A 15,334-nucleotide genomic window follows, 5' to 3' on the forward strand; every position below is an offset into this window, starting at 1 on the left:
GAACTGCGGCTGCGCGGTGGGCGGAGCGGAGGGGGCAGGGGGAGAGACGGGGGGGGGCGGTGCCGGCTCCGAGCGGCCGGCCGAGGGCGCGCACGCGGTCTCCACCGGGCGCGAGCCTGGGGGCGGGGGCGGGGTGGCGGGAGCGCGCGTCGCGGGCGGCCGGGCGTGCCTGTGCCCTGGTGTCCTTGCTCCCCGGTGGCGAGCCGCGGGGCTGCTCGAGCCTCCCGAGGCGCCTCGTATGCAGGAGCCGGACGCCGGCGAAGGGGCCACGATGAGCGCCGTGACGCAGAACCTGCTGGAGGTCATCAAGGCCCTGAAGGGGGCCCGCGGCTTTGACCGCGTGTTGGAAAAGGTACCGTTGCCGCGGCTGGTGGCGGAGGCGCGGGGGGAGGCGCGCGGGGCGCCCGGGACGTCGCCCGCGGCGGCCGTGGCCGTGACTCTCGCGGCGCGCTGCGGGGACACGGCCGCGCGGAGACGGCGGCGTCGGCCCCCAAGCGGCGGTGGCGGGAGTCGGGAGGAGGGCAGTGCCCGCCAGGGTGGGCAGCCGACTTCAGCCTTCCCCGTGCACGGGAACCAGCTAGCCCGGGCTGCGCGCTGCGGGTCTCGGTGACGCTGTCTCCGGACTGGGAAGCGTTTCTAAGTGAGAATAACGAAAGCGCTTCCAATAAGTTGGAAGACTTTCCAATTATATATAAATATAGATATAGGGTCAGGGATCACTCCAAAGTAAGTTGGAAGACTTTCCAATTATATCTATATTTATATATATAGATATATAGATATATATATGGGGCTGAAGTGATAGCACAGCGGGTAGGGCATTTGCCTTGCACGCGGCCGACCCGGGTTCGATTCCCAGCATCCCAGAGAACCGCCAGGAGTAATTCCTGAGTGCAGAGCCAGGAGTCACCCCTGTGCATCGCCAGTTGTGACCCAAAAAGCAAATATATATGTATATAAATAATTACATATTATACATTATATATATGATTTTGTGAGAATATATAATATATCCTTTGTGAGAATAACAAAAGCGCTTCTAGTAAATTGGAAGACTTTACAGTTGTTTATATATAATTATATATGATATATAATAGGTACCCCCCCACACAGGCATTTAAATGTATGAATCCCTGGGCTGGAGCGGTAGCACAGCGGGTACAGCGTTTGCCTTGCACGCAGCTGACCCGGGTTCATTCCCAGAATCCCATATGCCCCCCCCCCCCCCCAGGACCGCCAGGAGTAATTCTTAAGTGCAGAGCCAGGAGTAACCCCTGTGCCTCACCCGGTGTGACCCAGAAAAGCAAAATAAATAAAGAAATGCATGAATCCCTGTTTTCCTTCTGATTAGGGTAAGGTGCTGGGAAATTTTGGAAGTGGATCAGCCTCAGTCGCTGGAAGGAAGAATGTAGGACTTGGGCTCAAGGTCAGCTCCAGACCAGTTTCAGTGATATTTTTGTTTTTCTTCTGGTGTTTGGAACACACCAAGAAGTTCAGCGCTCAGTTCTGATTGGGGTCAGGGATCACTCCTAGCAGTTCTGGGGAGGATTGTATGTGGTGCTGTAATTTCTGTATTACCTCTCCTGACCCCAGGGATCGTTTCTTTTCTTTTCTGCAATAATGGGGGTCAGATGCCAGGGTTTCACACATCTGTGTTGTATGTTCTACTGCTGAGCCACTTCTCTGGCCCCTGGACGCTTTTGTGAGAAAAATCAGAATAGACAAATGTATCTAATGTTCTGAAATAAACATTATAAAATCCAAATATGCACTCTCAGAGTAACTTCTACAGAGATGGCAAGGGGAGTATTAACATAAGAGGAAGTCATGTTAATTCCTTTGTGGGGAGGATATCCGTGGGCATTTTCACCGTTAAACTTTCAGAAATCTTACGGATAGGTTTCTTTGCTAGATAATCTGACCTTGGGCTGGAGTTGCACCCTGGGTGCGCAGAGCTCTTTCTGCCTTTGCTCAGGACTCACTCTTGGTAGGCTTTGGGGGACCGTGTGCAGCGCCAGGGATCGGACTCGTCCGTGTTCAAGTTGCCTTGAGTAGATGGCACAGGTACGAGTGCACGCATTCCTGACTTGACACTGGTGGTAACTCGACTTCCAAGAAACCCGTTTAGCAGCCAGTTGAAGCAGATGTCTAGTTTCCTTGAAGTTGCACACAAACTACCTGTACACACTATGTAAAACCTAAATTTTCCATTTGTAGTACATCCCACTGCAGACTAGCCATAATCGCTTCTGCCAGGGCCATCCATGGCTTTCTAGAATTAGTTTTCACTTGTTGCCGCTTGGAATATCCTGGGGGCCCTATGAGGGCCAAATGGCACCCGGTTGAGGATCACTGACTTAGATTTGCCCCAGATCCAAACCAACCCACTTGCTGCCTCTTGCAGCATTCTTTGCACTGAACTTTGTTCCATTCATAAAACTTCCACCTGACTAAAAGTGGAACAGAATGTGATCTTGCTCTAAGTCTGTGGTTAACAATTCTCTACATTAAAGTCTCTTCGTTAAGATGTGGGTTTCGTGGCCTCGCTGGTCCCTGACTGACAAACTTACCTTTCTATGAAGTCATTGTTCCTTCGGTTATCAAATGTAACACCAGAGGTTTTTCAAGACAAGAAGTGCTCGTTTTAAATTTTTTTAATTTTGTTTTAGCTTTTGTGGGGTCTTTGGTAGGCCCGGGGGATTGGGCCACACCTGGCAGTACTCAAGGAGTACTTCTGGCTCTGTGCTTAGGGAGAACTGGCAGGCTCAGGGGGCCATTATGGGATGCCAGGGATCAGCAGGCACCCTGCCCACTGTATTACCACGCCAGCCCCACACCTGGCAATTTCAAGGGTTACTCCTGGTCTATAACCAGAAGTCACTCCTGGTGGTGCTAAGGGGACCATATGGGATGCCAGAGATCGAAGATGCATGCAAAGGAAGCAACTTTAGCCTCTGTACAGCCGCTGTACTAACCCTTTGGCACTCAAAATGCTCATTTTTAAATGCAAAAATATTATTAAAAGGTAAGTTGGGATGGGGATATCCATCACTGTATCACTGTCATCCCATTGTTCATCGATTTGCTCAAGCGGGCCCTAGTAACGTCTCCATCCGTCCCTGTCATGTGCTAGTGTTGACCGATGGCGTACTAGGGGCTCTTTCAAGGTCGGGTATGAGGACTGTCATTGTTACTGTTTTTGGCATATCGAGTACGCCACAGGTAGCTTCCCAGGCTCTGCCGTGCGGGCAGGATACTCTCGTTAGCTCGCCGGACTCTCTGAGAGGGACGGAGGCTTTTAGGGTGACCTCTAGTCGCCTTTACAGGTGTTCCCAGTCTACCGAATGTAAGCTTTTGGTCGACTGGCATGTTGTAACGATCTGCCCACTGACAAACACACACCTGCCTGCGTCTCTGGGCAGCACCTGGGACATCTGCGACCTCAGATTGATCTCCTTGAGGTTGATGGAGTGCGCCCAGAGGTTGTCAAGCAGCTGGCAGAGCAGGACCCTATCGTGGAGGGTCTGTGCGGGGTCGAACACCTGCACTGAGTCCCAGGTCACCCGGTGATTGGCCGACAGCAGCCCACAGTGGATGAGCCACTGCACGCGCTGCCGCCACGGCTCTATGTCCGACGCCCGGCCAGGGCAGGTGGCGACGCTATGTCCGTCGCCGAGGTTTCTCCATGCCCCAGCGATGTCCAGCAGGAATCACGCGTCCAGTTGGCAAGCTGGGTTCGGGTGGCAGCAGCACCATCTTGCCTCTGTAAGACTGGGACAGAATGCCCGAGTCTGGGGGCGACGCAGGCTGTGCAGATTGGAGGCAAGATGTCGCCAACGCCACCCGAACCCCTCGCGCTCACCATCTTGCCTTAGACAACGCGCGGCCCAGCACGCCAGGCAGGGAACTCGGCGCGTGATCCCTGAGGATGTCCACAGTTGCCGAGATCCAGCCGTGCTGTTCGTTGCTTTTGTAAGGAGGAAGACGGATAATGTTTGTGTGTGGCAGACGCAGGGAGCATGTGAAGTGCTGTTGCTTCATGTCTATTCCCTTGCCCCTTCACCCACCTGTTTAGTCTCCTTGGCCAACAGAATACCCTGATAAAATCACACACCAAACAGAGTTCTATTGAGTTCCGGCCTCTGGGTTATATTTGTGGGTGTGTGTTTTTTTTTTTAATTTATTTGGGGGTGCTCACCCACTCGTGCTCAGGGTTACTCCTTGTTCTGTATTCAGGGATAACACCTGATTCAGGAGACCGTATGGGTGCTGCGGGTCAAACCAGGGTCAGCTGTGTGCTAAGCCTTACCTGCTGTGCTGGGTCTCCGGTCCCCTAGAAGACCCCAGTGCCTGCCTTGACAGAACCTAGCCTACACTCACACACAGCTGTAACCCTGGGGAGTCAGGCCAGCAGGAGTCAGCGACTGGTCGGCCTAAGGCTCCAGGTAGGCAGTGCCGAGTGAGAGCCAGCAGAGGCCTGACTGGTGATGGGGGAGGAAGTTGTCTCCGTGGGAGTTCAGGAAGGTCAGAGTAGAGATGTCAAGTAAGGGAAGGGCTGAAAGGTATGTGTTGAATTTAGTAATTAAGTCATTATTGACCTTGGCAGTAAACACTGTTCCCATTGTTAAGACTATTCCATGCCAAGCTACACAGACCAACTTGCAGTTGACTATTTAGTCACCCGCTAATAAGGATATTAAAGTGATTTTAATCGCCTCTTATATATTTGACCATGTTTTAGTTGCCATAATTTGAATTTTATGATTTTTAAAAGGGGAGGGGGATTAGAGATAGTATAGGGCTTAAAGTGCTTTCCTTACGTACTACTTGCCCGGGTTTGATCACTGGCACCACATTTAGGCCCCTGATTACTGCTGGATATGGCCCGTGCCCCCCCCCATGTCCCCCAAATAAAAAGAAAATGACAAAACCCCAAAAGGGCAGTGCTGTAAGTTCCACTTCACAGTTGAGGAAGTCTCACTTGAGGATTACTGCGTGTCCTACTCGCTGGTGCCACTAGCCTCCAGCATAATGAAGACACTGAAACACTGGGGCCAGAGAAATAGTACAGGGAGTACCGCTCAGTCCCAGCACCTCCAGGAGTGACCCCTGAACACTCGGTGTAACCCCCTCTCTGCATCCCTCCCCACCCCCCCCACCCACCAGGGGAAAAAAGTGTGATATATCTATAAAGTATAGTACGACTGTAGTATATGCCCTCCTAGGTCCCTTCAGACACTGATCTATCCCCTTCCCCCTCTCTTCACCAGGGGGACTGCGTCTCTAGTGACATCTTCCCCACAGACTGAGTCCCGGGAGCTGCAGGCCGCTCCGTAGGCGGGATCTTTCACTGGCTCAGTCCTTCCCGTTGGCAGCACATAAGAGCCTTCTCTTGCCTGTCAGAGGAGCCAGTGCCGCCATCTCCATCTCACTGTATACTCGGGTGTATCCGTATGTCCTTGAACCTTCCGAGGCAGCAAACAGTAGAAATCAAACTATTCTCCCGGCTTTGAATTACATAACCCCGAGGTTGACTGAAACAAGCCAGAGAGAGCAGGAGAGCCGCCGACCCACTCATCTGTGGGACTCGGGCCGAGCAAACAGTGGAGCAAACAATGCCAGGACCTGCGCCTTAGATTACAAAAGGTATTCACGGCAGAAAGGGGCTGAAAATCAGAGCAGAAGTGGCAAGAGGACGGTGGTGAAGGGTCATGGGCACCTGGTCAGTGGGGCAGTGCTGTGATGGAGCCTCAGCACCCACACTGTAATTTAAAATACCTAATGACATGAATCCAGCTTATTCTGTTTCCTAGACTGCTGGCCTTCCTACCTTTTCCCCAGAAAGCCCTCCCTAACTTCTCTCCCCAGAAAACAATACTTTCTAGAATGTGGTGCCAGAGCTTAAGTATCAAGGGATGTCCCTCTCGAGATGTGGACTTTCATGCTTCCCTGTCTAATGCGGGGATGTGTGCAGGGGCTCTCCCCACCTCTGGAGAAGCCTGTGTTCTTTCTTGAGCTCTTTACTTTGTCTCTCCCTCTCCCTGTCTCTCTCGCTCACTCGCTCTTTATCTCTGTTCAAAACATCCAAATAAAACTCTGTTTTTAACGAGAGAGAGAGAAAGACAGAGACAGAGACACATCCTTGATTTTGGGACCATACACAACTGTGCTCAGAGATTATCCTGGTGGGGCTCAGGAAACCATAAGGGTGCCGGGAATCGAACCAGGGTCATCTACATGCAAAGCAAGCACATTCCTCACTAAGCTGTCTCTCTGGTCCCAGGTGCTACTTCAGTCAGGTGCTGTTCACAATAATTCCCTCCGTGCAGTTTTTTAAATGTCTTTTCCTCTAGACAAGTGTTTCTCAGCCTTTGTCTAACCATGGCTGCCTGCCTGCCTCCCTGTAGTTCCCGCCCTGCGAGCTGGCCCCTGCTGGGAATATCCCGGGCCTGCAGGAGGCCATCTGGGCCTTGGCTGAGAAACTGCTTTGGACTCAGGCCTGAGAGCAGGCCCTTGATTTTCTTGATCTTTATGTTGCCAATGCTTACACACTTCAATAAAGGGAATTTACACCTTAGTGTTGCTTAATACTAGTTTTTTGAGAACATCCTGTTTTTAGATAACTTCTTACAGAGAGAGAATTAATCCTGTCCTAACATTTTCCTGTTGGTTTGCCTTCTGAGAAGCCAGGGCATGCTATTGTACATGCTTGTTTGTTTCACTGTGGGTCCTCCTAGTTGCGGTTTGTGAAACTCCAAACGTGCTTCTGGTAGGAGCCATAAAGGCTCTTGAGTGTGTCTAGAGACATCATAGTAAGCCTTGATGGTAGGCAGACTGGAGCCTAAACTTAAATCTCAGTTCTGTCACATCCTGGGGTGCCTTGAGAAAACTGCTCCCAATTTGTAATCTACAAAATAGAATCTATCCCTTCCTTAGGAAATAATTCATATTAATTTTTCTGCCATATGTAAAGAATCAGGCACAGTGCTATAAAAGTGCTCAATAAATGGTAGTGAGCAGGACCAGGGGGATAGCCTAGGGGTTATCATTTGCATTGCACGCAACTCACCCCAGTTCCTGACATCACATATGGCCCCAGGCACCAGTAGGAGAGATTCCTGAGTGACTGAGTGACACTGGGTGTGGCGTAACCCCTCCAATAATAAACTTAAAAATTAATTGAAGAGACCAAAGTGATGGTATAGCAGGTAGGCTGTTTGCCTTGCACATGGCCGATATGGGTTTGATCCTCGGCATCCCATATGATCCCTCGAGCACCACCAGAAGTGATTCCTGAGTGCAGAGCCAGGAGGAACCCCTGAGCATTGCTGGGTGGCCCAAAACCTAAACCAAACAAAAATTAATGTAAAGCATCCGTGTAGTTAGGTAGAATCCTACTAAACAAAACTTGAGACATTTCCCCACCTCAGATGTAACATACAGCTAAGTATACATCCATGCACTTACCTGAACCCCACTAATGGTGGAAGTAATTTTGCTAAATACACATCATTCGCAGCCCAGTGCCAGCTTCTAAATATTAAGCTAGGATGGTTCTTCATAATGATTTAGGATGTAGGAAAGACTTTTTCATTGTTTTTTATTTGTCTTTTATATTTTTGTAGGGGCCTTTCTTTCATATTTTGGCAGGGCTCAGAGGACCTGGGGGCCCACTCCCGGTGTCCCGGCCAAGGCTGGCAGCTAGATGCCTGGGCTGCGAAAGCAAGCCTTGTGCCTGCCACCTGGTCGGTCTCCCCAGCCTCTGAGAGCAACTCATTGTTACATGTTTTACATTTCATGGAATTATGGTGCCGTAAGTGGGGTGGGATCTCAAAAGCAGAACTTAACTTTATTGGAGTCTGTTGTTTTGTTTTGCTTTTTGGGTCACACCCAGCAATGCTCAGGGGGTTATTCCTGGCTCTGCACTTAAGAACTACTCCTGGGAGTCCTCAGGGATGCTGAGGATTGAACCCGGGTCGGCTGCAAAGCAAATGCCCTACCCACTATACTATCGCTCAGGCCCTATTTGAGCTTTTTTTAAATTTGTTTTTGAGCCACACCGGGCAATGCTCAGAACTTGCTTACTCCTGGTAGTGCTCAGGGGACCATGTGGGATGCCGGGGATCAAACCCAGTCAGCCGCACCACACACAAGGCCCTTCCTACTGTACTGTTGTCTCTCCAGAGTGACCCTATTAAACTTTTTTAATAGTAAGTTTGCAGGATAGGAATGGAGAGATGGCAGTAAACGCTTACCGTGCATGCGGCTGGCCCTAGTTCAATCCTGGGATCCCCAAAGCACCTCCAAGACTAAGAAGAATCCTAAGTACCACCACCAACTGTTGCTCAAACCTCCTTCTGCCCTACACCCAGGAAAAAAAAAAGTTTGTGAGACCAGAAGATAGTGTAGTGCTTAGAGTACTAGGCAAGCTCCCTTCCTGGGTTTGATAGCTGGCACCACGTGGTCTCCTAAGCATCACCCTGAGCCAGGCGGTGGTCTCCTAAGCTTCACCCCAGGGCCCGGGCAGGCCCTCGCATTGAACCACAGCCAAATGGCTGAGAATCACTAATAAGGGCCCCCGGCCCCCTGAGCACCACTGGGGAGACCCCTGAAAATCAGTTCATGATAAAAGCTGCTTAAATCTACTAACTAGTTAAATTCCTGATTTACTCCATCTTCTAATTATTTAAAATCATGCATTTTGGGGACACTTAAAAATTACTTTTCCAATACATGGAAACACCAAAATTAAACCTCAGAACATCACAGGAAAGAGCTGTCTTTTTACAGAATTTCTAAGGACACATTAAGAAATACCAGGTTTTCAACTAGACTACTTTTGGTCCCAGAAACTGCTTGCAGACATGCTGCTAGACTGTCAACTAAGCCATAGCCCCACGCCGGCTGAGGACGGGAAATATCCCTCTTTCTCGTCTTTTTTCCCCCTTTGTTGGGCGGCGTGGCGTAAGTCATATTATGAGGACTACTAAGTAGGCATGAACTCGGTGGCACTGGAAGGAGGGGTAAAAAAAAAAAAAGCTATGTATTTGAAACAGCGGGACTTAATATCTCTCCATTCTCAGCAATGGAAAACTAATTAACAAATGCTTCCTTGGCAGTAGGACTGTCTTTTTTTTTTGGGGGGAAACCCCAACAACAATAGTGAGTTTTATGTTGAAACATGGAATGTAATCAAGGTAAAGAGAAAACAAAGTTGTTGGAATATTTCCCCTTTTCCAGCTGCCTTCTGGAGTTTTGTTACAGAAACCTTTTGTCACAGAAACCTAGCTGATCTTTGACCCCGCAGATCTAAGGTGCTAGCCAGGTTTGATTTGACATTGTAGATTCCAGGCTGCAGCCCAGCCTGGTCTTTGGGATGTAAATCCGAGTGCTTTCAGCCCAAAGAAGGCTTCCGTTTTGTTTTTGTATCTTCTTTCCAGGGGGGGGGGGGGGGGGGGGGCCTAGATTAGCCGGCCTGCAGATACAAGAGAATTATGTTGCCTCAATGTTCTTCCTGTAAGATCTTTTGGTGCTTTTGGTGACGTCAATGTATTGCGCCCTTTGGAAGGGCCATGAGGAATAAAAGGGGTTCAGAGAGAAGGTGAGGGTGTGGAAAGTGTATAGAGGGCGGAAAGTGTATAGGCGCGGAAAGGATAGAGAGGATGGAGAGTGTATAGAGGGAAGACTGGAATAAACTGCAAGTGAGACCAACCATCATGGCTCCGTTCCTATCTTCGCCATCAACCTCCCCGGGGTGGGGGAAGTGGCTGGAGGCTACCGAGCTCGGGTGGCGGGAGAGACAGCTGCTGCCCTAGGCCCTGTGCCTGGCTCGGTGCGGTGAGGCGTCCCTTCCTTCGCCCGCGCCTTTTCTTTTTATTTTTAACAAAAGTGAAATTTATCACTTACGTGGGTGGGGGCTGGGGGGCAGGAGGGGGCAGGTGGTATACTGGGGTTGGTGGTGGAATATGAGCATTGGTGAAGGGAAGGGTGTTTGAGTATTGAGACATAACCTTGAGAACTTTGTAACCTTCCACATGGTGATTCAATAAAATTAATTTAAAAAAAAAAAAAAGGAATACCAGGTTTGGGAGCTAGAGTGATATAGCACAGCGGGTAGGGAGTTTGCCTCGAAAACGGCCGACCCAGGTTCGATTCCCAGCATCCCATATGGTCCCCTGAGCACAGCCAGGGGTAATTCCTGAGTGCAGAGCCAGGAGTAACCCCTGAGCATCACTGGGTGTGACCCAAAAAGCAAAACAAAAAACAAAACAAACAAAAAAAACAGAAATACCAGGTCATCATGGTACATAGTGCTGAAAAACCCAGATACAGCATTTGATTTCTATTGAGATTTTGAGATTAACAAAAACTATTTCTTTCCACCCTGAAATGGGCCTTTTTTTTTTTTTGGGTCACACCTGGCGATGCACAGGAATCATCCCTGGCGGTGCTCAGGGGACCATATGGGATGCTGGGATTCGAACCCGGGTCAGCCACGTGCAAGGCAATGCCCTACCCGCTGTGCTATCGCTCTGGCCCCTGGGCCTTTTTCTTTAAAACAATTTAATAAGGATTGATTTCCACCATAGACATATTAGTAACTTATTTGGATTTCTGTATCTTTTTTAAGGCGCTGCAGTATAATCCAGTGGTAGTTTTTGGTTTGGTTTTTGGGCCACACAGTGGTGTTCAGGGCTTACACTTGGCCCAGTGCTCATGGAGCACCTCTCGGTGAGCTCAGGGGATCCTGTGAGGTACCAGGGATCAGTCAGACCCAGGTTGGCCACGTGCAAGGCAAGCGCCCTACCTGCTGTGCTATCACTCAGGCACCCAACCGGTGTTCTTTATGGGCTTTTGAGCTCATACCACAGAATGTCAAAAGTCCCTTTTTTGATTGTTGTTGCTCTTTTTTAGGTGACTCTTGTCTCTGCTGCTCCTGGGAAGGTGGTTTGTGAACTGAAGGTAGAAGAGGAGCATACCAACAAAATGGGCACTCTCCATGGTGGCCTGACAGCCACCTTAGTGGACAACATATCAACTCTGGCTCTGCTCTGCACAGACCGGGGATTGCCTGGAGTGAGTGTGGACATGAACATAACGTATGTATCTACATTATACCCCAAATAACGTGCTTCTTCATTTAAAGAACTGCACGAAATGCGGCTGAACACCCTACACGGTGGCCTTAAGAATCTCTAGAACTGGTTTCCAAGTATAGTATGTGCAGGAACAAGGGGGGGATGGTCTCAACACTCTGCTGCTTTTATATAAGAAACAAGCACCTTACCCGCTGTACTGGATCTCCCTTGGCCCCAGGAAACCGATTTCTGCTGACAGCTCAGGCAGGAGGTAAGGTGGAGTCAGTAATATACTATGGGAAAACAGTGCGGATGCCAGTTTGTGGAAGTATGTACATGTTATTTTAGAGTCTTGAAAAATAGTCATGAGTGGGCCAGAGCAGTAAGGCCTTCCACATGAGCAACCCAGACTTGATCCCCAGCACCCTACCTACCTCCAGGAAGCCTGCCAGGAGTAAGCCGTGGGCGCAGCCTGGTTAGAGCAGAGGGACAATGAGAGCCAGAGTGGCAATACAGCAGAGAGGGCACTTGCCTTGCATGAGCCCACCTGAGTACCGTCCCCAGCAGCCCATGTGGGCTACAGAGCCAGGAGCAAGGGACCATTAACAATAGTGCAGCAGGAAGCCTTGCTTGTGTCCAGTTCCCGTCATATGGTTCCCCCCTCCCCACCAGGAGCGATCCCTGAGTACAGACAGAGCCAGAAGCCCTGAGCACTGCTAGATGTGGCCCCCAAACCAAGATTGAAAGAAAAAAAAAATGCTAAAAAAAAAAAAAAGAAAAAGAAAAAGAAAAAAAAATGCTATGGGCCAGCGAGCTCGTGCAGGGGCTGAGGTGCCTGCCTTCCACACAGCTGACTGACCCAGAGTCTGTGCTGGTCCTGAAATACAGAGCCACAGCTGTGCTAACTACATCTCAACACTTCCCCAGGTACATGTCTCCTGCTAAGATTGGGGAAGACGTCGTGATTACGGCACATATTCTGAAGCAAGGACGAACACTTGCATTTGCCTCTGTGGATCTCACCAACAAGGCCAACGGGAAACTGATCGCACAAGGAAGACACACAAAGCACCTGGGAAACTGAGACAAACACCCCCAGCACCCAGTGGCCTTCAGAAACCCACTGGTGAGTGCCAGAGTGTGCACTTGACTCGAACAGATGTCATTTTTCAGAATAAATCAGGAGAACCAGAAGTAGCAAAGTACTTTCTTTGGGAAACACACAAGTGAAGGAGTGGGGTGTGTCTGATCACAGGAAGCCTCCTCAGACTTGACAGCTCTGAAACAACTCTCAGCTCCGGCTCTCCACGCCCGTGTTCTCCCCTGAAATCTTAATCATTGCTCATGCTTCTGTCTGCTTTTCCACCCTAGGAGTCCGTGTTCTCTCAAACATACACGTCCTCTTGTCTCCCCTCCTTTCTTTTGGTGGGAGAGCCACATCCACCAGGGTCAGAGGGTACTCCTGACTGGTCAGAAGTCACTTCTCAGGGGCCGGAGGACCATATGGGATGCCAGGAATTGACCCTGGGTCAGCCACATGCGAGGCGAGCGCCCTCTCTGCTATACTATACTATCCTGCTGGCCCATCCCCCTCCCTTCTCAATAAAACTATTTCTCAATAAAACTATTGAGTTTCACTCAATAAAAACTATCTTGCTTTCACCTCTTCCTTAAATTCTTTTCTATTAAGGAAGGTGACAGACCCCAAAATGTCTGTGCCAAGGTTAGGATAGACTGTCAGTCCTGAGCCAAGCCAGACACTTCCCCGAGCACTGGTGGCTGGAGTCGATTAGGGGAGGCACTCTACAGTCTACCTCTCACTCCCCACTCGATGGAGCCATTCGCAAGGACACTTTGCAGCCACACCCAGCAGCGCAGACTGTGGTCCCAAAACCTAAAAAAAAAAAAAAAAAAAAAAAACTGGCCTTCTTGGAGAAGTAACTGATTTCTTAACTATAGACTGAGATCAGGAGGCTGCAATAGTTATGTACATTGTACTTCAAAAAAAAAAAGCTTAAGAAAATGAAAAATACAAATTATTAAAAATGCCAAATATATAGTACCACTTATGTTACTTAGTAAGAGGCCAAGACTGGAAAGCTTTTAGGGGCTGGAGTGATAGCACAGCGGGTAGGGCATTTGCCTTGCACGCGGCCGACCTGGGTTCAATTCCCAGCATCCCATATGGTCCCCTGAGCACCGCCAGGGGTAATTCTTGAGTGCAGAGCCAGGAGTGACCCCTGTGCATCGCCGGGTGTGATCTAAAAAGCAAAAAAAAAAAAAAAAAAAGACTAAAGCTTTTATGATAGAATCCTGGTAAGTGTGCTGGGTGGTAAATTCTTAGCTGTGGCCTTGGTAGACAGACTGGTCATATGCCACAGTGCTAAAGTTATCTCAAAAGGTTCAGCTCGTGCTTTGCAGAGGCCTGAATTCAATCCCCAGATCTCATATGGTCCTTTTGAACACAGCTAGCTAGGGCACAAGCTAAAAAATAAAGCAGGCTATGTGCGTGCTGCTGCCCAGTTGTCTTTTTTTTTTTTGGTGGAGGGTAGTGGGGACACACCAGTGATGCTCAGTAATTACTCCTGACGGTGCTCATGGGGACAATATGGGATGCTAAATCAAACCCAGATCAGCCATGTGCAGAGCAAGTGGCTATCCACTGTACTCTTTCCAGCCTGTACTTCTTACTCTTAAGGGGAAAGTAGCTAACAAAGCAGCAATCACCTTACCCAATCAAGTTAACATCGACAAACAGCAAATCACAGTATGCTTCTAGATATTAGGAATGTTTAACCCAAATCTAACCATTAATAGCCATGAAAAAATAGGCATCACTTTATACTAAACATTGGCCCGTGGGACTGGAGGGCTAGAGCACTTGTTTTTGTGTGTAGGAGGCCTGAGCAGTGTGGTTCCATCAGCACCAGCAGGGGCGTACCAGGGTGGACAGATGATGGTACGGTGCAGCCGACTCTGGCACCAGAGTCAGTCCCCCAGCCCCGCCAGGGTCCCAGGACAGCCAAGTGTAGTCCAAACACAAAAACTGGTCTGTGCTCTTCAATAAACGTCAAGGCATTCAAGGAGAGATAATATGGCAACTAAATGCATGTAAAATTCCCTAAACAGGAATTGGGGGGGGGGGCATACCAAGAAATGCTCAGAACTCACTCCTGGTGGTGCCCGGCGAACGATATGGGTTGCCAGGGTTCAACCCTTGGTCGGCCATGAGCAAGAAGTGTCCTCTGGCTGTACTATTGCTCCAGTCCCTAAAAGGGAATGGTTTAAAAATAAATACCATCAAGCTAAGACAATTACAAGCCTTGAATATGGTGGTGGATTCTATAAAATACATTATCTTCGTAAATGAGCTATTAAGTACTGAAGGGGAAGGAATCAAAATGTATATATACATATATACTGCAAACTGACAAATAACTGCAAAGTACTTTGGAAAAATATGTATACATGAAGATAATGAAAGCAAACAGAAAAATGCTAGCAAGACTAAACCGTAGAGGCTACACCGCTTCTTGTATCACTCTTACAAACTTTTTGAAATTATCCTAAAATTAGAACAGAATAATAGGCTGAGAGTGAACAGTACAGTGGGTAGGGTGTTTGCCGTGCATGCGGTACAACAGGTTTGGTCCTGGTATCCCATACGGCACCCCGAGCACTGGCCAGAAGTAATTCAGAGCCAGAAATAACCCCTGAGCATCTCTAGGTGTGTCCCTCACCCCCAGGCCCCCCCAAAATAGGGTCTTGGGCTCTAGAACTAAGACTGCCTGTTTTATTTAAATCCTCCCCTACTCACAATGTGAACTGGGATAAGGCAACTGAAACCTCTGCATCCATACGCACTCAGGGATACCCAAGGAGAGTCTACAACAGCACCTGGAATGATCAACATTTCAAGTGTTCTTTCAAATAAATTTGAACTTTCAGTTGACTGGAAAATATGCAAAAGCATTTTAAATTAAAAAGTTACTGTTAAACACTGACAGAGGGGCCAAGAGTGATAGTACAGCGAGTAAGGTGTTTGCCTTGCACATGGCTGACCCAGATTTGATCCCTGGCATTTCATGTTTCCCAGAAAAAAAAAAAACCCTCAACCAAAACCCTAAAAGCTGAGAGGGGCTGAAGCAATAATACAGCGGGTAGGGCACTTGCTTTGCACGCAGCCGGCCCAGGTTTGATTCCCAGCATCCTATATGGTCCCCTGAGCACCACCAGGGGTAGTTCCTAGTGCAGAG

General features: G+C 49.0%; 1 protein-coding gene across 1 annotated transcript; it reads left to right on the top strand.

The window, feature by feature from the left end:
- Window positions 1-58: 58 nt before the first annotated feature.
- ACOT13 (acyl-CoA thioesterase 13) lies at window positions 59-12,272 on the top strand. Its single transcript, XM_055125657.1, has 3 exons — window positions 59-352; window positions 10,915-11,099; window positions 12,006-12,272. The coding sequence occupies exons 1-3, from the start codon at window positions 239-241 to the stop codon at window positions 12,160-12,162; spliced, it is 456 nt and encodes a 151-aa protein (XP_054981632.1). The 5' UTR covers window positions 59-238; the 3' UTR covers window positions 12,163-12,272.
- Window positions 12,273-15,334: the final 3,062 nt, after the last annotated feature.

Source organism: Sorex araneus, chromosome 2 (genome assembly GCF_027595985.1).
Source record: "Sorex araneus isolate mSorAra2 chromosome 2, mSorAra2.pri, whole genome shotgun sequence".
Lineage (NCBI taxonomy): Eukaryota > Metazoa > Chordata > Mammalia > Eulipotyphla > Soricidae > Sorex > Sorex araneus.